The sequence below is a fragment of the Hesperophylax consimilis genome, chromosome 15, assembly GCF_061612785.1.
Source record: "Hesperophylax consimilis isolate HC1 chromosome 15, BYU_Hcon_1.0, whole genome shotgun sequence".
Lineage (NCBI taxonomy): Eukaryota > Metazoa > Arthropoda > Insecta > Trichoptera > Limnephilidae > Hesperophylax > Hesperophylax consimilis.
Genome location: NC_142850.1, coordinates 35,055,624 through 35,081,263, shown reverse-complemented (window position 1 = coordinate 35,081,263; position 25,640 = coordinate 35,055,624). Strand labels below are relative to the sequence as shown.

At 36.5% G+C, this 25,640-nt stretch overlaps 1 protein-coding gene across 13 annotated transcripts in view; it reads right to left on the bottom strand.

The window, feature by feature from the left end:
* The window catches only part of ens (MAP7 domain containing protein ensconsin), a 380,882-nt gene that overhangs the window by 14,955 nt on the left and 340,287 nt on the right, over window positions 1–25,640 (bottom strand). For 6 of the 13 annotated variants that reach the window (XM_089640515.1, XM_089640506.1, XM_089640514.1 and 3 more), the window contains 7 exons: window positions 24,740–24,799; window positions 11,224–11,286; window positions 10,312–10,517; window positions 9,257–9,462; window positions 8,061–8,188; window positions 6,600–6,725; window positions 4,183–4,548 (listed from right to left, as the gene is read on the bottom strand). In XM_089640515.1, the coding sequence (XP_089496641.1) occupies window positions 4,183–4,548; window positions 6,600–6,725; window positions 8,061–8,188; window positions 9,257–9,462; window positions 10,312–10,517; window positions 11,224–11,286; window positions 24,740–24,799 (1,155 nt within the window). The remainder of the gene's footprint in view (window positions 1–4,182; window positions 4,549–6,599; window positions 6,726–8,060; window positions 8,189–9,256; window positions 9,463–10,311; window positions 10,518–11,223; window positions 11,287–24,739; window positions 24,800–25,640) is intronic. The other 7 variants (XM_089640517.1, XM_089640507.1, XM_089640512.1 and 4 more) reach the window with 4 other exon arrangements.

The following is a 25,640-nucleotide window of genomic DNA, read 5'->3' as shown; positions in this document are numbered from 1 at the left end:
TTGCGGGTGGGTGGTGTGGATTTGATTTTTCTACAGATCTACATTTTGTATTATTTTACAATACAAATTGACCTTCTAAACAAGAGGAAGGTCACTGCTTACATGAAATTTCAACAAACCACCTCAATCCCCTTTTCCCACCCCTTAAAGCAGACTTTTGATACTTCTTGATGAAATTTTGCACACTTGACATTCAAAATCTACATCTGATTTCGAAAACTATGTGTAAAGCCCGGGCAACACCTGGGGGGACTACACCTAGTGTTGCATAAAATTGTCCCATTTTAAGACTATTGGGAATAGAAAACCGATAAAAAAAAAAAAAGACAAAAAAATCACATGTTACAAATAACCTGATAATATTTTAATCCTTTATATTTACTACCATCATTTTAAGCCAGTGGTGTAAAACCCACGAGCCCATCTCGTACAGCCCATTTTGTACCACACTTGTAGTCATTGCGGCCCGCAAAGAATTGGAAAATAGGTTATGCATCACTGTTACATATAAGGGAATGCTGAAGACTTGGCTAGAAGAGTAATGAACCTGCAACGCCACTGGTGGGAATTAAAATCGTCTGAAACGGCTGAAAATCTACATCACATTTGGAATAAATTATTTGGAATAACATTTTTTCGAGTCGGAAGAAAAATTTGGTCGCTAAGGTGTTAATATCAGCGTTTTTTTGAGTTTTCTATGTGATGTAGAATTGAGTTTCTGGACACCGTGTATATTGTATAGGAAGAAAGTTTTTGAGATTGGCTACCAGCCCAGATGACAAAAATAATATTAATTTAAAAGTAATACTTATAGTTGGATTAATTCATTCATAGCGCATTCTTTCTTATCTTTGATAGCTTGGTATTGATTTTTTTGCTCTAGTTTGTGTTGCATATACATATGTATTATAAATCTTGGGTGTTCATTATTGTGAGAAACACGTGAAGTGTTCACTTGAAGTGAAATGACACTAAACTGCGCTATATAAATGCCATGTTATGAAGTTATATTATTATATTACATAACAATAATTATTTATAGAACTGACAAGTTAACGCCCGAGTTACCAGTAAACTTTAAATAGAGTTAAGCACCCTGGAAATGTTCAAATAATTTTACAAGTTTTGCCTAATTATTTGGTAGTCTGCATCTAAGTAATAATATTTGAGAAACCAATCTGATAAACAAATTTGAACGTTTACATGGCGCTTTACATGTGGAGAGTTTGTAGACACATTATAATACAGTTTGTTTATTAATCAACAAGGTAGGAATAAGAATTCAGTTACCAACACCATCGGGAGAAGCGGACAAACTAGGAATCAGATATTTTACAGGAATTTTTTTCATTATTTAAATAAAATAATATTTCATATTTTAGATAATGTAATCTACAATAAATTAAAGAATCGACATATCTAGTCAACAACCACCGTTTTTTTAAATGTTTCTAGCTTTTACCCAGTAAAATTGTTACAGCCTTCAAGCTATTGAGAGAGGGAAGGTGAATTTATATATTAATTTTGTTTAAATTGCCAAATTTCAAAATTAAATGGAAGATTGGAGTCGAATTCAGACTCGGAAGAGATGAGATGTTAAATGGAGGAGACGCAATTTTAGATTAGAGGCTTAGAAGAGAGGATATTTGTTTAGAACCAAAAAATATGTTATCTAAACTTCCCACTTCTAGATCACTGAATGAAAAATCCGAGGAGTCAAGCAATTGAGTTTTATAAAGGTGAGAAGGAATATACAATCCTCATTCGAATAGGTGAGGAAATATTTTTTTTGTAAAAATGAGGAATTAATTAAACCACAGTTTTGATAGGAGAGTCCTTTGTATTGAGGCATAGCAGGCTCCCTTGGATTGACTAGCAATGTGCCAATACTCCGACCAAACATTGCTGTTCTATCTCAGAGGATGAAAAAATGTGATAGAGGGGAATGTGGTTTACGAGGGTAACAATAGGGTTAGATGCTCCTTGTTTTGCCAAGGAATCCGCAATATCATTACCCACGATGCCAACGTGATATGCAATTTTTTAAACAAACGCTGATAGCAAGAAAATGAATTTAATTCATTGGAAAATATCTGTTTCACTGAAACTCTTACATAAGTAAATTATCTTACCTTTAAGCAGCATATAGACATGAAGAACCCTTCACCGATACCTCCTTCTTTGTGACTAGGAACTTTAGAAGTATAGTGCTTTCTTTAAACAGAAAACACAACCAGCTCGGAGTTACTTGGATGTGCGTTATTAGACGTTATTATAGTAAAAAGGTTATTGGAGACAGAGTGAAGGGGGTACACAGAATGCAGTGCGTATTACAGAAACTGAAGCAAACCGGTGCCGTGTTAGGTGATAGACAATGGTTAATTATTTTTTATTGTTATTGACATCATAATATATGATATATGTTAAAATTGTTATGTTGACAGTGTGAAGTGTTTATTAGGTTGTAACACTGATAGATGATAGTCTGTAAATGTAGATTTGAATGGAACCAATGTCGCCACTGACTTAGTACCTTAGTAGCACGTACCATTTGGCATGATCTCTGTCTCTCTTACATTGCCTAGCATTGTATATCATCATTCCATTTGATCGAAATGAAAATTTCATAATGATGATGAAACAAATTTCTGTGTTTGAAATTTAAGCAAAGAATGATCAGACATTTGGATCAAGACATATACACATATTGAATTTCTTGTATTCTTGTTTATTTTATGGATTGTGAGTTTGATGTAAATTTCACAGAACATATATGGTGGGGTGATTACTAGAACTAAATAATTCCGCATTTTCAAGTTATGCACAAAAACGACAACTTTATTCCTCGCCCACGTATATCGCAATACATATTCATGTTCAAAATTCTAAATGGTATTATAGACAGCCCTGATTTAATTAAACTCATAGAATTTCATTTACCTAGGAGAGCTAGTCGTTCTAAAATCTTGTTTAAATGTAACAATAACAGGACTGAGCATTTCAAACACTCGCTTGTACCTAGATTACATGAAGTTAGTAATGGATATGCAGATGTGGCAGATCTATTTAACTGCACGGTATGTAGGTACAAAAAGGCTATACATATTATTATTTGATTATGCTTGTATACTATTGACAAGCAATTATTGTTTATGGTATATTTTTACTGTGGATATTGAATAAATAAATAAAGTGTGTGGCATTTATGTATGAACGTACATTGGGTGAGGAATAATGAAGTTACGGTTTTTGTGTGTAACCTGAAAATGCTGATTTCAGAATGATCTAGTAGTAATTACCACCAATATAATATGTGAGTAAGAATGTTTCGCTAGTCAGTAATAAATAAATTACATTTCCGTTCTCATCTATCACCAACTTTGAGTAAATTGAAGAATACTTTTAATATAAATAAGTGTTCAATGGGTAATCTAATAGAATTTATTATAATGCTACTTTCTTTTCAACGCATGCCAGCCATGAATGCAAAAGTGAACTGATAATCAAACTCAGTTTTGGACCAACAATCAACAGAATGTTATAAATATCTTACAAATGTGTAAGATATTTATAATCATCAGTGAGTGAGCGAATGAAAATTGGTTTAAATATATTGATAACTCATTCATCTTCTGGTACCCTCTCCCTCTACGGAGGTTGGCTGTCGTAGATAAACTATATACATTATAAATTTTATTTAGAAGTTTCATTCCGTAAAAATCTTTTGTGGGACTTTCAAGGGCCACAAGTATGTAGTATTTAAGTAGTGACAAGTTGGCCTCTCAAGAGCTTAAAATAGTATTTAAGTAGGAACAAGCTGGCCTCTTAAATGCCACAAATAGTATATAGGTAGTGACAAGCTGGCCTCTCAAATAACACAAATAGTATTTAAGTAGTGACAAGTTGGCTTCTCAAATGCCACAAATAGTATTTAAGTGGCGACAAGTTGGCCTTTTAAATGCCACAAATAATATATAGGTAGTGACAAGTTGGCCTCACAAATAACAAATATAGTTTTTAAGTAGTGACAAGTTGGCCTCTCAGATAACACAAATAGAATTTAAGTAGTGACAAGTCTTATAGGGCCTTTTAAATTGCGCGTAAAGTATTGAAGTAATGATGAGTTAACTGACACCGTGCACCCAATATCCAAGTAACATCCTGAGCCTGAGGGGTACTGACCTGTCTGTCCGGGGCTGGTCGGGCTGGTCCGGAGAGCGTGCCGGCGGGGCGGGGGTGCCGGCCCCACGGCGGCCAGCAAATTGCCCACGGAGCGGTGTCCGGCGGCACGACTCAGCTGGCCGCTGGAGCGATGGCGAGGCGGGCGCACCGGCCCCGCTCCACCGCCGCTGGACGTGATGTCCACCGCCACTAGTACGTTCTGCTTGCGTGGCTGCGAAAGCTGGTCGAGGCGCGTCATGGAGTAGGCCCTACCTGGCGAGCGAGGAGTGCGGTGTTCAGAGCGCGGCGCGCTGGTCAGCGTGGGAACCAGGTCCGTGCGGCGTCGCGCCACTCGGGACCATGGCGCACCGTCTCCGCCAGATTCCTCTGAAATTACCAGAGAGGAAGATTATTGAAAACTCTTGGTATTTCATAATACATAACATGATATTATTATGATGGAATCTGACAAATATTATGATGATTTTTTTCAGAAATACACTGTTTAAATAATTTTCAAAAATGAATAGTGTCTAAATTTTTATAATTGTTTGTACATTTAACTCGTTTAAAGTAAATAAAAATTTGCTGGACAGACTATCAAATAGATGAATTATGATGTGTAAAATAATCAAAATACGAAATTGTCGCAGAGCTTTAATAAAATTTCTAATAATTTACAAAAAGTATTTATTTTTTTGTGTTTAAAGAACCATAATCCCATTACCTAAAAATCTTTCCAATTGAGAAAATCCCCTGAAGGTAAAATATTATAAAAAGACTTCAATAAAGGTTTGTAAATTAGTGACAAAATACTAGAAATTGTTATTGGAATTTGAGATTCAGAGAATTGGGTGCATTGACAATCTACGACTTTATTTATAGTAAAGTGTGCATGAGAATCAGGGACCTGTAAAACATACTAGAAATAGTAGAAACTAACATCTACCCGACGTAGAAAACCTCGTGTAATTTACATAGACATATTAGTAGACGTAGAAAAAACATGTTATGGTCACATTTGTTTATTTATAGTAAACTAATACACCATGCTGTGTTAGGAAGTCAAGAGAACCATATTATTGTTCATAAAAACACTGTGGGATGCTGTTGAATTAATCGTTAATATAGTTTTTAATTTAAACAAACTTTAAATAAATTTAAGGCCCAGCTGTTTTGCACAAATTCAAATGTAACAATGTCATTACATGGCAATTCAGCACCATTTTATTTCTTGAAAAGGTAATATACACCGATTCTAGACGAGTTTTAGCTTTCTATCAAATCGTAATAAGTTGATAAACAACATGATATTTGTCCTCTTCTGCTGATTATAATCTGTTCAACAGCTAAAAGAGACTTCGAGAATCGGCATTTAACTGGAACCTTTCAACTGTAAAAAAACAAAATGGTGCTGAATGACCATTTTTGCAAAATAACTGGGCCTAAATCAAACTCGTTTTGTTATTCAAAAATAAAGAAAATGGCAAAATGGTGTAAAGTTTAGTCTTTAGAGTAAGTTTAATGATGACACCCGCCAATAACAGAGAAAACAAACAAATAACAAATCTGCAAGTAAACAATTATACAACACATTAAACAAGAATCAAACAAATTTATGTGAATGATGAAACAGAATGATATTATGATATCCAATGAGATGATTGGACATTGGACAGGTGTTGTTTATTATATTTAATGGTTACGGAAACTTTTAGAAGAAAAGGACAGTGGTCTACACAAACAATACGAAACAAGAGGTCAGACAACATGCCAAGGGTTCCTCCGCACAATCAATCTCCCGGAGAACCCAAGCACCGGAACAGGAACTCCGTGTATTCCGATTTACAGCAACATATTGTCCAGTACTCGGCGAGCCGTGTCAGGTTTACACATTCCTCTTAAAGTGCCCACTATAAAATATACCCTGGTGATCTGAGCATGTAGACGCTAAATTAATTTAGTTTACATCTTTCTGTAAATCACATTTCATGCTGAAACCCCAAGCCATTATAGAAGCACCATAAGAGGACAATGTAAAACAGAACATGTCACAATCAACTGAAAGATCTTGAATTCGATTTAGCTATCGGAACAAGAATGATTTTTATAATAGTCAAAGACCCAACCCATTAATTGTTTTATGTAACGAATAAAAGGTATCAAGGACTGCAAATAAATACTGTTAAGGATTCCCACAAGAATATAAACTTTGATTCAAATTCGCGTAAAACTTGCAAGTGATAAATTATATACATAATTTGGAAACAAGATCTCGCAGCAAATTGCAACCAACTCGGAGCATGCAAACAATGGAGGAGACAATATCTACAAATGACAATAGTCCAAAAAGCCTGATATGCATAATATCCCCCGGATGCAAGGAGGATGCAAGCGTATCCCGTCTCCGGCGTCCGTATCACTTCTCACATCCTCACCCTTGTATCCACTGAACTGTACTGGAAATATTTCTCGTTGGTTGGAGTTGGCCGCCTCAGAAGGCCCTGCACCAAAAGCGTCCCAATGGAACACGTCGTACATGGTGGTGGCCGACACGCGGTAATCTGGAATTATGGGGTCCACACGGTTGGTCACGTGCTGCACTACCACTCTGCCTTTACGCTACAAGATTTCTTTACAGTCTACTTTGAGGAAACAAAGTCAAAACGCAAAAATTTCAAACACAATCAAGCATAATAGGAAAGAAATCATTAAAAAAAAACACTATAAAATAAATGGAGCACTACTCTAAAAGAGGCAGCATAAAGTTCTAGCTGTTGAAGCACTTCCTTTGTAATGTGATGAGCCATGGTTCTGTTTCCATCAGTCTTCTAATAACCACTTGAGTGATAGAGATTTCCGGGCATTCGTTTTGGATTCGGCCGCGCTCGTTCCAAAAAATCATACCTCCGAATATTAATATGAAAGCAAGTAAACTACTTACTGTAGTTTAAGCCAATGAATCCACCTATATTTCACGTTTCATCCCATATTTTTAGGTTTCATAACAAAAAAATTAATCATAAAATTTATAAATTCGTGAATTCTATATGTTAGATACCGAAATTGTCCGAAATCTTACACTCATTTGGGCAATATTGAATATTAATATTTATGTATGTTGTCTACGGCCTACTGAAAATGTTTGCAGTCAAAAAGCAATTTTTAATATGTAAACAGAAATTAAATTTTTAGAAAACAATTTAAAATGACTTCTACACACGCAGACTTAACGGTACAAAATATTAGTGACATCTTTTGATATTCGATAGAAGCTTAATCCGCTAGCAACTAAACATATCAACTCATAGTGGAGTTCAAAATAAATTCATTTTAATTTATAAAAATCACCTACAGATAACCAAATTTGGGCAGCTATAGCTCGAGTGGATAATGCTAAATCGATGGTTGTAAAATTATACTACAGCAAATTTTAAATATGGTGCGTGTGTTACTATTTTTGCCCTATGAGGAATGGAATTAAAAGGTGTGTATTTTTCTTGTTTATTATTGTCGGAATGTGGTCATCCATATCCATTGTTATTTCGTTATCCAGAACGGCATGGAAAGAGTGCATGCGAGAGGAGTGAAAAGACTTCATTCAACCCAAGAACAATGATGACTAAAACATTAAAAAATATATATTTCACGATAACAGAATTAAATGGATAACGAAAATTTCAAATAATTTGATCAAGTCAGTGCATCATACGATAAAAATAACATGGGACTAACTCAAACAGAAAAATAATAATACTAAGTGACGTTTACACAAGGATGCAGAAAATGTCAGCTAAACACAGCGAGTGACATTTGGTTGGAGTGTTGGTTTGCTCTCTACCGAATGCAGTGCCTGGGGAGCAAGGAGCAGTGAACAGAAAGTGCATAGAGTGGCTTACCGTCTCCTGGTTGGCGATCGAGCCCGCTTGCTGAGGTGGCCCGCTTCTTGTTGGGGTCGAGCTCGCGCTCCGAGGACCGCCTTGAAAGTGGCAACGCTGCAAACATCACGTTGGATGTCGAAGTAGCCCTGGAATTCAAACATATTATTATTGTTATGTAATGAGCAGGCAGCATTCTGCTGATGCGCTCATATCTGATTTGACAACAAGTTTACAGTAATTGAATTGTTTTAAGTTTGAACTAAGTTCTTTCTTCTCTCCAAATGTGAATCCAATAGAGCTTTGAATTGATTTATATTTGTTGCATCGATGACATGTTGTGGGAGTTTGTTCCAAGCATCCACTACTCTATTTGCAAGGAAGTGTTTTCTAGGATTAGATGCAAAAGGCGTTATGGTAATTTTTTTTGAGTGTCCACGGAGATTTATATTTTTATTAGTAGTGAAGATTTCTTGGATGCTAGGGCAACTGTAATGTCCAGATAAAATTTTGAAAGTCTCGATCAAGTCACCCCTTTCTCTTCTTTCTTGTAAGGTTGGTAATCTTAGTTCCTTACAGTTAATGAAATAAAATCAACAAAAAAACTAACTTCAGGCGTATGTGAGTCCTGCGTAACTCTGGTTCAATGAATTCTGGAATTCAAATAAGCTTTGAATTTAAGCATCATTTAAAAAAAATGGAACTGATTGTGTGAAGAATTCAGACAAACGATAAAATACCTATCTAAAATATAATATTTTGATTGTCATTTTAAAAATTGGAACTGATTTGTCAAGAATTACTTTCACGTTACAATACTAAAAACACAGGAGAGGTAAGATTTAGAAATCCTTGTTCATAAATAAATGAATGATTCTGAAGCATGGATTTAATAGTCCTAGTCACAAACCTTGAAGAGAATCTAATGCCCACACAATATATTTATTACTATAATGCATGGGCTCTCATTCTATAATAACTTCAATGATCCTTCTTTGATTGGGATAAAATATTGTATGAACATTTGTATATAACACCTCACAAGAGTTCCTCTGTGTAAACTGTCAACCAGAGTTTTTATATCGTTACCCAGTAGGGCCACGTGATGAGATGGGAATTTGATATATAACACGTTAATCTCCACATTGAACCTGCCTGTAACATGCGTAATTTATGAGAAAGAGCGAGATACGCTTAAGAAGCATGTATGTATGTACCTGCGGTGTCCCCAGAAGGTACCCCCGGTGTCTGCGGGCTCCAGCATGCGGGGCGTTGAGGAGCCAAACGCGAATACTCCCACAGCGTTGGCGCCCCCGCCGCGCCGCTTTCCTTCTAGCCGCGCCTCACGCTCCTCGTTGCGCCGCACGATGGCCTCACGCCGCTCTCGCTCCGCCTCCCAGATGGCGCGCTTGCGTTCTTCCACCTGCAATCAATATATCGATCAACACCAAAAACAACACCAAACTAGCTATAACAATACATTACAAATAATCCACCATCACATTATTGGTCATTGGCCTTTTCCTGATGATCTTATACAAAACATGATAAGTATATCGGTATTACTGGTACTCAGTTCTAAGAAAATTTCTTCAATAGCTTCCAGAGAGCTTGTTCACAAATAAAAAGTACATGGCTCATCATGGCGCATACGTGATCTACGTGCGTTATCCCCGTATGCGGATGTTGCACATCTGATCTATTAAGTTACATAGCCATGTAGTTCTAGAGAAAACTCTATCGTTTATACAGGATCCTACTGAAATAAACTCTAAATGCAGGAAAATTGGGTGAGGGGATTACAGAAAAAAGCTACATTCATATTAACATATTAAATATTCTAAAAAAAGATACATATGTCACAATAATTTAACATGTTTAATGCTTGGGATACACCACTGCATTTTTCAGAAGGATTTATCCACTTCTTTGACAATTTTTAATCTTGCTTGAAAAATATGCACTTTTTTCACCAGATGGTGAATTTTTTTTTAATTTTTCAGGGTGAAATCACAAAAACTAAAAAGTAAAAATTTAGTTTGTGCGCACTGGTGTGTTTGAATGCCCAACGACATCTAATGTCAGAAATGGCCGCCGGCAGTGATCGACGCATAAAACTGGGTGCTTTAAATGATTATGCGGTAAAATTAAGCGTCGAGGAACAATCGTTGCAACCTCTTTTAGCGAGTTTTGTATAAAATTAATTCAGAACTGGAAGAAATAAACAAGATTATTCGAGGATTTCGTCGTAGTTGGTTTATTTGTTGGTTACCTGGTGTCTGCGGTCATTGTCTCTGGACCTCATCTCGTCGATGCGGCGGCGGCGCTCTTCCTCCTTTTGCTCGCGGAAGCGCTGTGCGGATAGGGCCTGCGCTCGCAGCTCCTCCAGCTTGCGCGCGCGCTCGCTGTTCTGGCGCTCGCGAGTCTGGCGCGCGCGCTCCTCGCGGTCCTGCGAAGCAGCGCCACCGTCTCGAGATCCTAAAACCAACAGACAAGGTTAACAACCTACAAAATACTGTAATATCATCAAATGGTCAGCCAGCAATCCAGCAATTAACTCCCTCAGATACAAAAATAACTTACTAGCCAGGAACTCACCGAGTGTGCCAAGCAGACAATTTTATATGATTGGCCAATAGAACTAATCAAAAGAAGCTATTATTCAATCATGAATAATTGTACGCATCTGACGCTACACCATTAGAAGAAGGGCTGAAAATCAATGAAAGTATTGATATTGATTGAAGGGAATGAAGGTAGAAGTAATGATAGCTTTCTAACTTAGAAAGCTACGAAACTATAAAAGTAATTCAACAATGAAGATTTGGTATGTAAGAGGAATGAAGAGTTCATCAATATAGAAAAAGAAATATAAAGCATGGACAATGACAACAAAAACAATCATACATCGCAACAGGTGATTCAATTGGTGTTTGAATGGACATGACGTGAAGCGATAATGTCAGAAGCGGGATTAAAGGTAAAATGCAATAAACCATAACCCTTCTGAAACATGTAAATACGAAGACATACAAACATGAAAATAGGAAAAATCTACAAAGGGAAAAGAATCTTCAGAATATACGACACAAGACATCCACTTTTCGAGATTTGTGCAGCACTGCTGAAATCTGCTGATCACCACGTCACAAAAACATCCATTAGTGTTGAGTTAGTTATGAACCTGCGTCTCCGGAGTTGTTAGGGTCCAGCGGCGGTTCCTCGAGGGCGGACAGGGCGGCACCGGCTGCGGGCGGACAAGAGTGCAGCGGGAATCAGCGGCGAGCGGGAGCGGTCATGGAGTAGGGGGAGAAAAGAGAAAAACACACACTGTTACTATGGGTTACTAGCATAACTAATACCAATACGGGTGGTGGTGATATTCTACAATAAATTAAACCTAATTCCAATAAGTCACACTAAATTATTTATGGGAAAATTACCTTCAAATATTTACCGAATTTTACTTGAAAACTTGCTTGGAAATACTAGCGAAATTTACAACAAAAACCAGCAAAACTATTATTAACTAGCGCAGACCCGCGAAAAATCACGGATTTTACTAAAATATTTTTCTCACATCTGGATCATATTGCCTTTCAAAAACAAATTTTGCCAATTTTCTTAATATTTTTTTGTTGACAAATCAAAGAAACGTCAGAAATTTACCTTTCGAGTGAACAACGTAAGTAAACTTGAAAAATCATCTGCCAAAAATTTTAACAAAATAAATACAAATTTCAAATAAATACAAATTTGTGTGATACCTCACAAGAGCGCCCCCAGACTGTACAATGTACGCCAGGATTGTGAGGCGGGTAAAAAATATTATATTAATTAAATAAAAATATAATATTTTATTGATAGCTAAGTATCTACTTTATCACTTGTCAGAATTCACAAATATAACTTCCAAATTTGAGTTCATTACGTAGGAATATTTCACATCACTCACAACATCACAGACAACCGAAATTAGTTTGTTTGACAATATTGAGGCTAGTCTTTTTTATTTAAAGGTATTTCGTGATAAATCAAAAATACTAATTCAAATTTTATTTACAAACCAATGGCCAAATAGATTTCTCTTTGACTCAAACGTTAATAATTAAAATCGAAAAAATACGTGGAAAAATCGAAACGGTTTATTTAGCGCGTGGGTAAATTGGTTTTGCCTGGAGGCGCGGAATATTTCAGATCGTCGTAAATTACGAAGAATGAATAAAATGATCGCAAACAACACTTGTGATTGTATCAACACGTGTTTCAATAATGTAAGCAAACAATACTAGCCAATCAACGAAAATTATTTTTCCGCAATTCAAATGAACGAGAAAAATCCGTAATTTACCACTCTAAAAACAATACGATGTTATTTTTGTAATACCTGAAAACATGTTAATAATTTCAAGAGATAAGAAGACGTTTAATCATTGAAGACAATATTAGCGACTTTTCAATGAAAATTTAAAACAGAAAAATCAGAAAAGGATATGGTCGATTGGAATGACAAAATGTTATTCCATAAAAAGAAATTAATAAAAATAATATGAAAATATGGATGAATGATATGAACATGTTTTATCCTCACATGTTTTTAAACAGATGGACAGATTATGTTAATTAATATTTTTCACCTGTTTTATAATAAATACATCGTGTAATAAAACATCATAGCTCCTGAAAATGCACCAGTCAAACAAAAATATACGATTCTATCAATAATAAAGGAAAATTAATTTCGTAAAAAAATAATGAAAATAAACAGCGTGAAAATCAAATCAACAGAGTACTCTAAATAATGTTAGTGCCTACTCATAATAAAAAAATTATGTATTATAATAAACACATTGACAAAATATTGGTGAAAAAGAAAACAAAAAACGGCGGTTTTAAATTTTTTTTTACTACATTTTAATAATTATTCAAGGAACTATTTATATTTAGTACCAAAAACAATTTGAGATTTAAGATGACATGTAAGTTGAGACGAAACAATACAATTATTGTCACAAAAACCTCAACCATCAAAAAATAATAAAAAGGTAAGAATTAGCTAAATATAGAGAATATCTTCACAAAAATTTGTTCTGCCGTGTATTTCTGAAACTTCATATTCCAATGTTTTAATATCAAATTAAGTTTAGTGGTGTTAAATGCATAAAACACAAATCACATAGCACTTACATACAAAACACATTGAAATATTGATAACTACATGATAATATATATGTATTATGTATTTTGCTAAAAAATAAATATGAAGTGTGAGTATAAAGTATAATATATTTCACAAAGAAGAATATAAATGTGCATTATTTTTTAATGATAAATTAATGTTTATAAGACAAGGTTTTTATGAATAGCACAAATGATGAAAACCTGAAATATCCACACGAAAAAAATTTAATAAACAGTAATTGTCGATTGAAGTACTTGTACATATTGAATTATTTGCGGGTTGGGAATAAGCCGACGTAGCTCAGTGGTTCAGAGCACTTGGCCGGATATCAGAAGGAGCGAGTTAAATTTCCGTCAGCGACATTTATTTTTACTCGCGAGATATTTTCAATTTGTATGGATATTTCAGGCGAGTAATTAATGATTATAAGAATTTGTTATAAATGTGCATTTTTTTTACGGAGGATTATTTGTGAAATTGGTAAAGGGTTTGGTAAAATGAAGAAGAAAGAAAGTTATGTAAAGAACGAGCTGCGTATGTAGGGTTTCTATGGGGCGAATGCGGAGGAATTCCTAAAGATAGGCCACAGTCGAATCTTTCCCACTCTCAACACAAAACAAATAGACATGTATGCAATACATTAACTTTAAATTCAGTACATTTAAACGAATCGCCACTTCATGAAATATAAAAATCTAGAAAATTACAAAAAAAAACTGATGTATGTAGGTAGGTACCTCAATGAATGGAAAGCCAAATCAGAAATATGTTGGATTTTATGAAATTGTATTATAATTAATAACAAACGACCATCGAAACGATATGATTTATAAATTCGTATGAATGAACAGCCTTCCCCACCCTTAAACGATGGTACCCGGGAAACATCAAATAACCTTGCAATTTATGAGGAGAGTTCGTTTGGTAAATGATTTTCGTTGATGTGGCAATTTCGCCAGAAGCCGTAAAACATTTTTATACTTAATCGGCACATTTTGATAAATCTCCTCCAAAGATATATAAAATAGATAACAATATAATCTTAACATACAATACAGTATCTTATACTAGATTAACTAGATAATAATTATCTTTAAATGGTTAAGAATAATACATATGGTACTTCACCAACAAAACAGGTGAAGCAAAAAAACACACAAATATATTATAATAACGTATTAAACTACTAGGTACTTTAAACTGGAAATCGTAGTAATAATCCCATGCTCGCTGAGCCGATTTCACCAACATTATAATACGATAAACTTAGCTAGTCAAATCTCCATCCGAAGCAGCTCTCTTATACTTTTAGTTTTAAATATACAGGAGGCTCCGAGGAAAATAATTTCCCTCAGGGCCTATTTCATCTTTAGGGATGTTGTGTGAGGATCTTCTTAAGGAAAGGAAGTTCTGGGAAGATAAAAAGGTATGAGGGGTGGGTATGAATCTAGGGATCAGTGTGTCCAAGAGTGACGGACTTATGAATATATCCCTCCCGCTGCGGTGCAAGGCGATGGGCCGAGAGACCAATTGGAGAGGTCAAAGGGTCTCTTCAAACCACCCTCTCCCGATCTGGCACGCCACGCAGATGTCGGACAGGCGCCATACCTCACCCGATGAACCCGGGCACCCATGCTAAATCACCAAACGTTGCGAACCTCTTGAGGTGGATCATTATAGCAATTTTCGAGAAAAAAAGATATCCCACTAAACTGTGAGACTGAATGGGAGTGGGGAAGGTTGGGAAATGAAGCATTCGACTAGTAAAAGTTGTTGACAGAGAATGTTGGCGAAACCGGTAAGTATTATTGTTGGGGTCCACTGTCGGTACCTGAGTCCTCATAGTCATAACATTCGGGTTCGAATTCTGGCTCCTGGCCCACGTAGGCAAACCAATGCAGCGTGTGCCCGAGAGACTTGGGCCTCGGTCGTCCTGCTATTATTTACAAATAAAACAATATGTACATTCATGAAAATGATTGATTAGGTTGAACACAAATGATTTAATGACTGAGTGATTTGTTATTATTATTATTAAAATCAAATGCTTTTGAGTTCACACAATTTGATGATGCGTAAAAATTCTGAAAACGAAACAGTTTTCACCAGAAAATAGAAGGTAAAACCAATCCAAAGCAGAACTTCAAAATATCGCATCTGATTGTAACAATGATATTAAAATTAAATCATATATTTATGATATTTATGAAATAAAAATGAATACAAAGAAGCATTCACACTGTGGAAGAAAATTATTAATATCTACTTTATTTTTTAAAGCTAGTTAAAAATCAACTAACATTTAATTATTTTATATGAAAGCAGACAAATTGGAACGAGCTCTAACCAGCCGTAGACAGTTTTAAATGGATTTATAAGCTAAAATAGTTGTCAAAGGAATACAAAAATGTAGTGCAGAATATAATAACGATATAATTAAATTGGATTGACTTGAAATTTATAAAAAAAACATATGCCTACAGGGTGTTCGGAAACTCTTATAATAGTAAAAATCTTGAATCTATTTCAAACACACGGAGAAAAATGAGTATTGCTAAATTATTAAGAATCTCTTCAAAAGTTAAAAACGGGATAGCAGGCATTAACGAATGAATTAATAGGTTCCCGATAAAGGTTTTGTCAATTGTCAATATATTATTTTTACCTTCTCCGTGCAGAGAGTACTCAATACTCGATCTGAGCAATTCTAATTTTTTTTCTAAGTTTTTCGGTAATTAAAGAGTAAAAAAAAACCTTTCAGAGCAGGATCTAGGCTTCTATGCAGTTTTAAAAGACAGGAAATAGCTAATATTAACACCAAAGCGACATCTTTTTTTAAACTTGACATAAAACATTCCAACTTCGATCTCAATTTAGGAAATCGAAAAACGAAAGCTCAAATCAAAAAAGTTATAAAACAAAATCGACATGTGATGTATATTCACAAGATTCCCGCTCCTACTGTGAATTTCCGAAAACCGAATTACACAATAGTAAATAAATTTTATAAGGCCGTAAGTGAAAAGGGTTCGTAATAGTGAGTCTTTGTTATCACAATTCAGATTAGCATAAAAAAACAAGCAATACAGTAAAACCGCGCAGTTTTCCGACCGCCTGAGTGTAATAATAATAATTACACTAGTTGGAAGCGGAGGGGAGGGGGGTTGAACAACCCGCAGCTAAATTACTGAGCCCAAAAGGTTTTTGGATTCAGAGACGCCTTTGCCAGAAACGGGTATAATACTGTGATTAATTTACTGATGAATCATAACGGTAGTCATAAAGTGAACGCTAACATTCCTGTCATCAATTAACATTAAATTATGAAAGCTAGACGGCAAGTTGGAAGTTGGAATGGAACAAGAAATGGTTGATATTAATCTCGGTTTGTTGTTGTTTGTTGGTGCACTTGAAAACACGCGACGCAACTAAAGTGACTCGTAGAACGGTCGGAAAGTTTGTGGTGCATTCGGTCTCTAATAATAATGAAAGCGTCTAGGAAAGTTAAGTTTTAATCAAAAAAAGACATTTACTCGTCACACCCAACAAACATTTTTCACAGTTTGCTAGACCTGGTCAGAGGTGTTTCTGCAAAAGTTATATAATGTCCCAAATGCTCTAACAAATTAACAACTCGTGTGAATAATTCCTTTTAATTGCATTATTCTTTTGGCTGGGAGGAGTAAAATAACCCAACTTCGTTCTATAGGCCAGTGCAATTAGCGCCAAAAAGGGGGTCGCGATCGAAGTAATTCCGGTAGTCCCAATTTTTTTTATATGTTATATAAACTGATCCCCTGATGTAAAATCTGAGTTTCCGACCTTGGCACACCTGTGCTCGCGCCGCCATTTTGAAAAAACTGGCCGAAATCGGGCCAAAATCTAGTTTTTCCAAAATATCTCATTTCCAATGCAAATTTTGGCAAAAGTTTTTTTACAAGTATAATAGAACATAAAATAACCTACAACTTTTGTGAAATCAAATTTCTACTATCTCTAATAGGTACCGAGGTAGAAAGTCGTAAAGGTGCGTATATTTTTTAAAAAACAAGTTTTTTGCGCGACTAGGTTTGGTTTTTTATAAATACCTCGTTTCCAGTGGAATTTCATGAAAATTTTATTGATACCAATTATGTAGAACATAAAATTTCAAAACAAGTTGTTGATTTAAAATTTAAAATTTTGGTCAGGGATTTGGTCTGACATGACCATCGAACAAGCTCTAATGAGATCGATGAAAACATCTGGAGGTTTGACCCAAGGACGGGGAATCACAGACAGTTCCATCCTTCGTTGGACTGCTGGATTTGTTTATCTGCATAACATTTGTGAGGGTATCGAGTCATTATCGAGCAGTGGCACAATCGGGGATAGCAAAGTCACTTGTCACATGGCTTAAAAGATGGGGAAATTAGCTATGTCTAAAGTTATCAACCAGAACATTGGAAACCTACACTTAAAACGTAATGATGCGATAGTTTCTCTTGCGGCGGTGACCAGCAGTGTCAAAAATCAGGGTGTGACTATGGCAATAGATCCATTAATGCTATTCCATCGTATGTGTATTGCCAAAAAGTCTGAAAGTGAACATAAAGAATATTTTCAATATGAACTCTCTCCTGTACCATTGTCTTTTTTCTCAGAGGAAGGCATGCGCAAAGGAACAAAGTCTATATTTTATTCATCATTCAACCCTCTACCAAATAATACAGAACTGGAAAGCAGTAAAATACACGTAATTGATGGAGGATATTTACTGCACAAAGTTGTATGGGGTCGTGCTTAACCCTTTTCAGTAATTTTCCAGCAATATGTCAGGTATGTACAAAATCATTATGGATCCAATGCAGTAGTGGTATTCGATGGATACCCAGATTCTATGGAAAATAAAAGCACTAAAGGGGTGGAAAGAGCACGGCGTGCCAGAATTACAACTTCTGCTGAAGTTTTGTTTTTTGAAAGCATGCACCCACAAGTGACACAGGAAAAGTTTCTGGGAAATGAGAAGAACAAGTCTCGTTTTATTTCCCTACTCAGAACCTCATTTTCACGATCCCACATAACGACAGTACAAGCTGAAGAGGATGCTGACGTTCTCATAGTGAACACAGCAAATTTGTTGTCATCTCAACATGATGTAGTCATAATCGTTGGTCAGGATATTGATCTGCTGGTACTCCTCACAGCTCTCTCACCTCCCAACGTATATTACCAAAAAGTTGGAAAAGGTAAATCACCTAACGCGTTGTACTCGAAAAAATGTTTTAAACACATTGAAATAGTTGAAAACATTTTATTCATTCCTTCAAGTGGTTGCGATACAACGGGAGCTCCGTTCGGTCAAGGCAAACACAAATTTTGTAATATTCTTCTCAATAACCACTCAGTGAATGAACTTGTTCGTGTATTTCAAGACCCAAAAGCAAAGACAGAAACAATCACTTTGGCTGCCGAACAACTATATGCACTTTTGTATGGCGGCAACGAGAAATCAAATTTGGAAAATTTAAGGTACATCATTTTTGTCAAAGGAGTAAAAAAGAACAAATTCAATTTATCCAGGCTACCACCCACCAAAGATGCAGTCCAGCAACACGCTTCAAGAACATACTTGCAAGTGCAGACTTGGCTTGGTCACGATAAAGATCCGACTGAATGGGGGTGGAAAAAGGATGCTGTTGGGTTACTTACTCCAGTAACAATGTTGAAGGAAGCTGCACCTCAGGCCTTGCTGAACTTCATATCATGTCAATGCAAAAAAGGTTGCACTGGAAAGTGCACCTGCAGAATGTCGGGTTTGAAATGTTCCCTACTCTGCATTCATTGCAATGGCAACTCCTGCGAGAATGCTGTAGAAACGTTTGTTGATGACGATGACGAGGAATATGACGACCCAGTCGCCACAAATTTGGGTGATAAGACAGATGAAAAAGCTATTCAGGGCCAGAAGTAAGAAACTATAGTCAAGGGCTCGTACTTCTGTCTAAACTGATCTACCATTAATTTTATTTTTTGTTATGCTGATAACTTAACTAATAAAGAAAAGAATGTCAATAAATGTTAATTTTAGGAAAATACCATTTTTTAATCTTTTTTGTGTACCTTATCATCTTAATTGTATTAATAATCTTAAATGTATGTTGTGATTACGTTGATAGGCATGTCAGACCAAGCTGCGAGCACAAATGTAGTGGCTTGGCCTATTTTAGTGGTCTTCCCATTGGGAATGTATGGCGACCGATATGCTGAAATAGTCTATCTACTATATTTTTAGCTAGGTCTGACACAGGCATGACGATTGTTGTCAACGTATATGTTCTTAGAACAATAATTGTTAAAGAAAAATAAAATCAAGGAATGCCAAGCTTAAAACACCTAACCTCTGTTTCAATTTTTGGCCTGGTTTTGGTGGATTAGAGTTTGGATACGTAATAGAGATAAAAAATATAAATTATATACCTATTTCTTTAACGAAATTTTATTTTCTACAAAATTATTATCAATAAATTTTTCACAAAATTGTACTGGAAACGAGGTATTTATAAAAAACCAAACCTAGTCGCGCAAAAAACTTGTTTTTTCAAAAATATGCGCACATTTACGACTTTCTACCTCGGTACCTATTAGAGATAGTAGACATTTGTTTTTACAAAAGTTGTAGGTTATTTTATGTTCTATTATACTTGTAAAAAAACTTTTGCCAAAATTTGCATTGGAAATGAGATATTTGGGAAAAACTAGATTTTGGCCCGATTTCGGCCAGTTTTTTCAAAATGGCGGCGCGAGCACAGGTGTGCCAAGGTCGGAAACTCAGATTTTACATCAGGGGATCAGTTTATATAACATATAAAAAAAATTTGGACTACCGGAATTACTTCGATCGCGAATCGCTAATTGCACTGGCCTACTAAACGAGGTGGAGATAATACCATGTCTGGGGCAGGTGTTTATATCAATTTGAGAGGCGAAAGTACCGCCGCCCCGGGGACCATTTATTGGATAACCAACACCCCTGTCATAGGTCACCCCAAGGGTTAGCTACGTTTGGTGACTTAGTAAGGGTGCCCGGGTGCACGGGGTGGAGTTTGTTTAGGTCTTGGCGGCGGATGCGTTTGACAACCTATTGCGTGGCGATCCGGATCCGGAGACTGGTTAAGGGAGGCCTTTTGATCTCTCCGGTAGGACCCTCTCGACCCATCGCCTTACAACGCAGTGGGAGGGATGGATTCACAAGTCTGTCACTCCTGGTCACATTGACCCCAGATACCTACCCACCCCTCATACCTTTTACCTTCCCATTCCTTTACCTAAAAAGACCCTCCACACAGCATCCCCAAAAGATGATGTAGACCCTATGGGATTTTTTCCTCAGGGCCTCCTGTGTGGAGCTAATGTAAACGGCAATACATAAACTACAAATTTTACAACAACAATAAACTTTAAGCCATTTGCACAGACTTGAAATAACTTAATATTTTGAAATTTGTTAGTTGTTACAGAAGCTAAATCATAATTTTAGATTAATCATTGCCGCAGCACAAAGTTAAGCAACTTTACCTAATAAATTCAGTTTAAACTTAGATGTAAAGCTCTTAGAAACCTCAAAAATAGGTAATCTTAAAATTTCTATCGAAAATACACGTAAAACTTTGATAACTACGAAGCAACACCAACTATTTGAAGGACGAAAATTGAATTCTGAAACATTTTCGTCGTAATTCGAGTACTTCCTTGAAACGGCACGAAATAGTGCGCTATTCTCTACATACGACATCGCAGTACGCAAAAGCTCGATCACTTACTGATAACAGGGTGGACGAAGGGCCTGTTAGGGTGGACCGGGCTATTAGCGATGGGCCACCCTGAAAGAAGATCAATAATATTTGACTGGAGAGGATGTCCAACAAAACGATCGCTTGAAAGCGGATGTTAAAATTTAGCCGAATAATAATAATAAAGTGTTCAATGCGACTGTAAAATTTTCTTTTCAAGTTTCCTTCTATATTTCGAAAAGGGATTATTTTTCTAACTTTACGCAGTAACGAATCCCTATGATATGTTAATAACTGGCTTTCAAATTTCAGTTCAAGAAAAATATTGCAGAAAACGAGCGAGTCAAATAAGTTTGGGAAAGTCATCACTAAATATACGTTATGAAAAAATAAAAGATCAAAGGCACTTGCGACATTTGCTCGTATACCTACGTACATTTTATGAAGAGGGAAGGAAAATTCATACATTCGTACATCCAACTGTAGGTTAAGAAATACCGGAATTCATAAGGATACTGATTAATCAGCGAATTGTTTTAGGTAGAATACTTACAAACACACGCATTCAATAACGTAGTTCCATTCCCTAGACCAGATGAAACTATAATCCCAAGAGGCTGTTGGTGGGTAGGTAGTTATTAGTGGTTAGTTGCGTACCGTGGCCGGAATATCAAAACCAAACCGCCTAAGGTAATTGCTTACTAAAGGAGATACACACAGTATCTGTAGTCACTCTAGCCTTCTGTAATACGGAGTATATGGGCCACACATACAGGTATCTCAATCAGTTTTGATACGATCGCAGTACTCCACATAGCTTGAATGCTCCTTCAGAAAAGAAAAATCCAGTGAAAATGAAATTTTCATCAAAGATACTAATTTCGATTGTCTGAACTCTGGTTCAATGAATTAAATTTGCTTTGAATGTCATTTTAGAAATTGGGACTGACTGCGTGAATAATTTATAATATACGAGTACAACCAATAGAGTTGCTACTTTCTTAAACTGATTTTTTGTCAAGAATTTTCAGGGGTCTGGTTTGTAATAAATATATAAATAATACACTGGAAAACCTTCCAAATAACTGTATTTTTTTGTTTATTTTCAAATTCGATGATTATAAAAACTGACTTGTTGTCGCTTTCTGCCCAGTATGTAAGTGTAAAAATGAAAAATTTCTCGATGTTATTTTGGTAAGTTGGTATTGTTTGGGTCAACTCTAATTGCACGACGGAATGCAGAAGATGCCCGAACTTTGTAAAACAGGATGAATCTGTGTCTGACCGACACTACCCCAATCTCGAAACGTTGAAATTTAATTATCACAGAACAGCAGGTTTTAATGCTTGAAATATGTTTTAATTAACACAACCCGAGTCAACCCAAATATGTGAATGAAGCTGCATAGCTCATGGCGGAAGTGGCACATTAAAAGATTTGTTTACGTAGAAATTCGAAGCACAAAAACTGTGCAAATTTCATAACTCCAGAGCTCATAAAAAATGACGGTCGGTTCTTGGATACAGTAGTGCACTAGTGGAACCAGAACTAAGAAAAAATTACTCGCAGTCGGATGAATGGGAATATCGCACGAGGAACATTATAAACAATAGATTTCCCAAGGTGCGATGTTCGCTGACCAAAAGTTAGTAGCTCGTGTGATTTATGTCGGCTTCATTTAAAATGCAATATTCTTTACATATTAAATTACAGCATTAGATATGGAAGGCAGAGACTGGAGTGCCCTGGTCCCTGGTCACTCGGTGGGAGTTGCCAAAAATTCAAACGGGTATATCCTTATTAATCATTCAAAGGAGCTTCTACATTAATTACATAATTCATTACCAAAATATCCCGATAAAATAAACAATTTTTTTCACCGTCACGACATTTCGACTAGTTTTGAAAGAACTCTTCCTTCGTCTGGACGAAAGCTGTTGACAACAAATCCAGAAAGACGAAAGGATTAGCGCAAGGAGAAGGGATAGGCAGGATTGCGAAGGAAGCAGAGCGGTTTAACGGGAGCAAACATATTCATTCCGACAAAAGCCATTTCCAGCATTGATACAGCGAAACACCCGTTCACAGTTGATGTTGACTTCGTTAGAACGGGCCGTTTCTTCGACTCGTGGAACGAGCTACCGACATTTGTTTTTTCTCCATCGTATACGGCCTCTTCAAGGTGGCGATGTAGTTTCCCCATCATTACACTATTATCAGGGGTTCTCTTGTGAGGTGTAACATTTTTTTTACATTAACCCCACATGCCGTTCGTTGAGGATGCTGTTTGGAAGGTCTTTTTAAGGAAAGAAAGGAGAGCAAAACGGTATAAGGGGTGGTTAGGAATCTAGGGATCAGTGTGTCCAGGAGTGACGGACGTACGAATCTATCCGTCCAGCAGCGGCGCAAGGCGATGTGTCAAGAGAGACCAAAGGGTCTGAGTCAAAGTTGGAGAGGTCAAAGGATCTCCCCAAACCAGCCTCTCCCGAACTGAAACGCCACGCAGCCGTTGGGCAACCGCATCTTGAACACACCTTACCCGATGAACCCGGGCACCCCTGCTAAATCTCAAAACGTGGCGAACTACTGGGGGTGCGGTGTTGGTTATTCAATAAATGGTTCCAGGTTTAACTACAAATTACGTCCGGCTAATTCGCTTTAAAAGCCCAACCCGTCTTAAATCGCAGAAATCATTCGTAATCAGCTTTTCTTGCAGTCTGCGGCGACCTTAAGGCCCGTTTAATACCTCCTCAACGCGTGTAGGCGATAAAACTTCATGGCGGAGAGTAAATAAAAAAAAGATTTGTTGATTTTATATCTGCAAAAGCTTCGAGAGCAATCTTCAACGCCCGTGTGACCACCGCCAAAGGAGGGCGATAAAGAAACCACGAGAAGCCAGAGAAAAACCTGAGAAAAGCTCGACGGGAATGTTGAGCAAAGCCGGGAAATCGGCGAGTAAAGATTGAGGCGAGGCGCGTCTGGCACAAGGGTAGGTTGGCTGGAAGTGGGGAAGGCAATAGCGGTGGGTAGATAGTAGACGGGGTGGGTGGCGGGCGACGAAATGAGCTGACGGCTGACCTTTAGCTAAGAGCCTTATCGGCCGACGTAAAAAAATAATGGGAAAATAAGAGCAGGCGGCAAGTGGCGGATGACGACAAACAGGCGTCTCATGAAAATCGAACGATTTACTACGAGGACGTCAGCTTTGTTAAGCGCCCCTTTGGTAATGGCGCTACATAAATTAGCCAAGCATTATTATTAATTAACTAAAATAATTTAGATAATATAATACTTGGCTTCTTTAAATATTGCGGTATGAAGGTTATTTAGCTAAATTAATTCGACATAGTAGGCCTTAAAGTTTCCCACGCGATGTCATCTTTATGTATGCTGTGCGGAGGGTCGGCTTAAATATTTTTTGTACTAGGGTTATGAAGAGAAGGGAAGTCACTCTAAAGTCGATGAACGAACACAGGGAGTTGTAGAAAACGATCCATTTTCATCCGAATTCTCCGGAATTCCCCTGTCGTCCATTAAAATACCGGCAGAACGAACTAGAAACAGATTGACTCAATTCGAAGATTTGCGAGAAACAAAGATCTCTCAGAAAAGCTCTTAATCCAAGGAGAATGTTTACTTAAAAGATTTCTTCGACAGTGTAAATGCTTCAATTATAACTAAATGAAGAGTGAGTTGAAGTGAATCAGGGCTGGGGTATTGGACAGGTATCAGGACAATCCATTACCTTTGTTGATGGAAGAGGGCCGGCTCTGCCGCTGGTTGTTCTCCACTGGAGCGGCACCCGCTGTAACAAACAAACAAACAACTCAATAAATAACTGAACATAATAATGAGGTTAAAACACGTTGTAACTTGTATTAGCTTATTAAATTCAACAAAATGAGATCACATCGAAATAGTCTAGGTACCTACCATCATTTTTTTATTTCGAATTTCGTTTTGTATTTTCTACCAATGTACAGTTATTTTTCTTTCCCCGAATTCTTATATTTGACTGCCATATCGTGGGGGTTTATAAGCTTATCCATAGGATAAAGAATATTTTCGATTTACTATTTATATATTTATAAAGTACGAGTTTACTATTCAGCACTCGAACATATGAAAAACCGAGTTTTCTACCTTTTGAGAGCATTTATTAATAAACGTTATCCTATCGATAAGCTGTCAAGAGGATGGTGAAATAAATAAAACCAAAGGGTATAAGAACATGAGTAAATAATACATGCAATGAATTATTTTTAAATAATAGAATTGATTGATTAATAATTGGGATAAATTAATAGCTGTTAGTGGATTGTAGGTTTTCTAGATTTAAAAAAAAATGAACAGAAAATGCGATTTGCGCGTTTTTCTTAGCAAATATTTCGCAAACAATAGAGGGCAGGGAGTTAAAGGAGGTGAAGATAATCAGTTTTGAATATGTTGAATACGACCGCTGTCTCTGGCAGTCGGGTACCTCAACTCAACACAACAAAGGGACCGTCACTCCCTTCCGGGTCCTACTTGAAATATTACCAAATTAATTATTACTCCTAGACAAAGAAATTCCATTTTGCCCAAGTTGACTGAGGGAACTGAAGGATTTTATTAGGCGACCAGAAACTTATCGAGAATTTACTTCT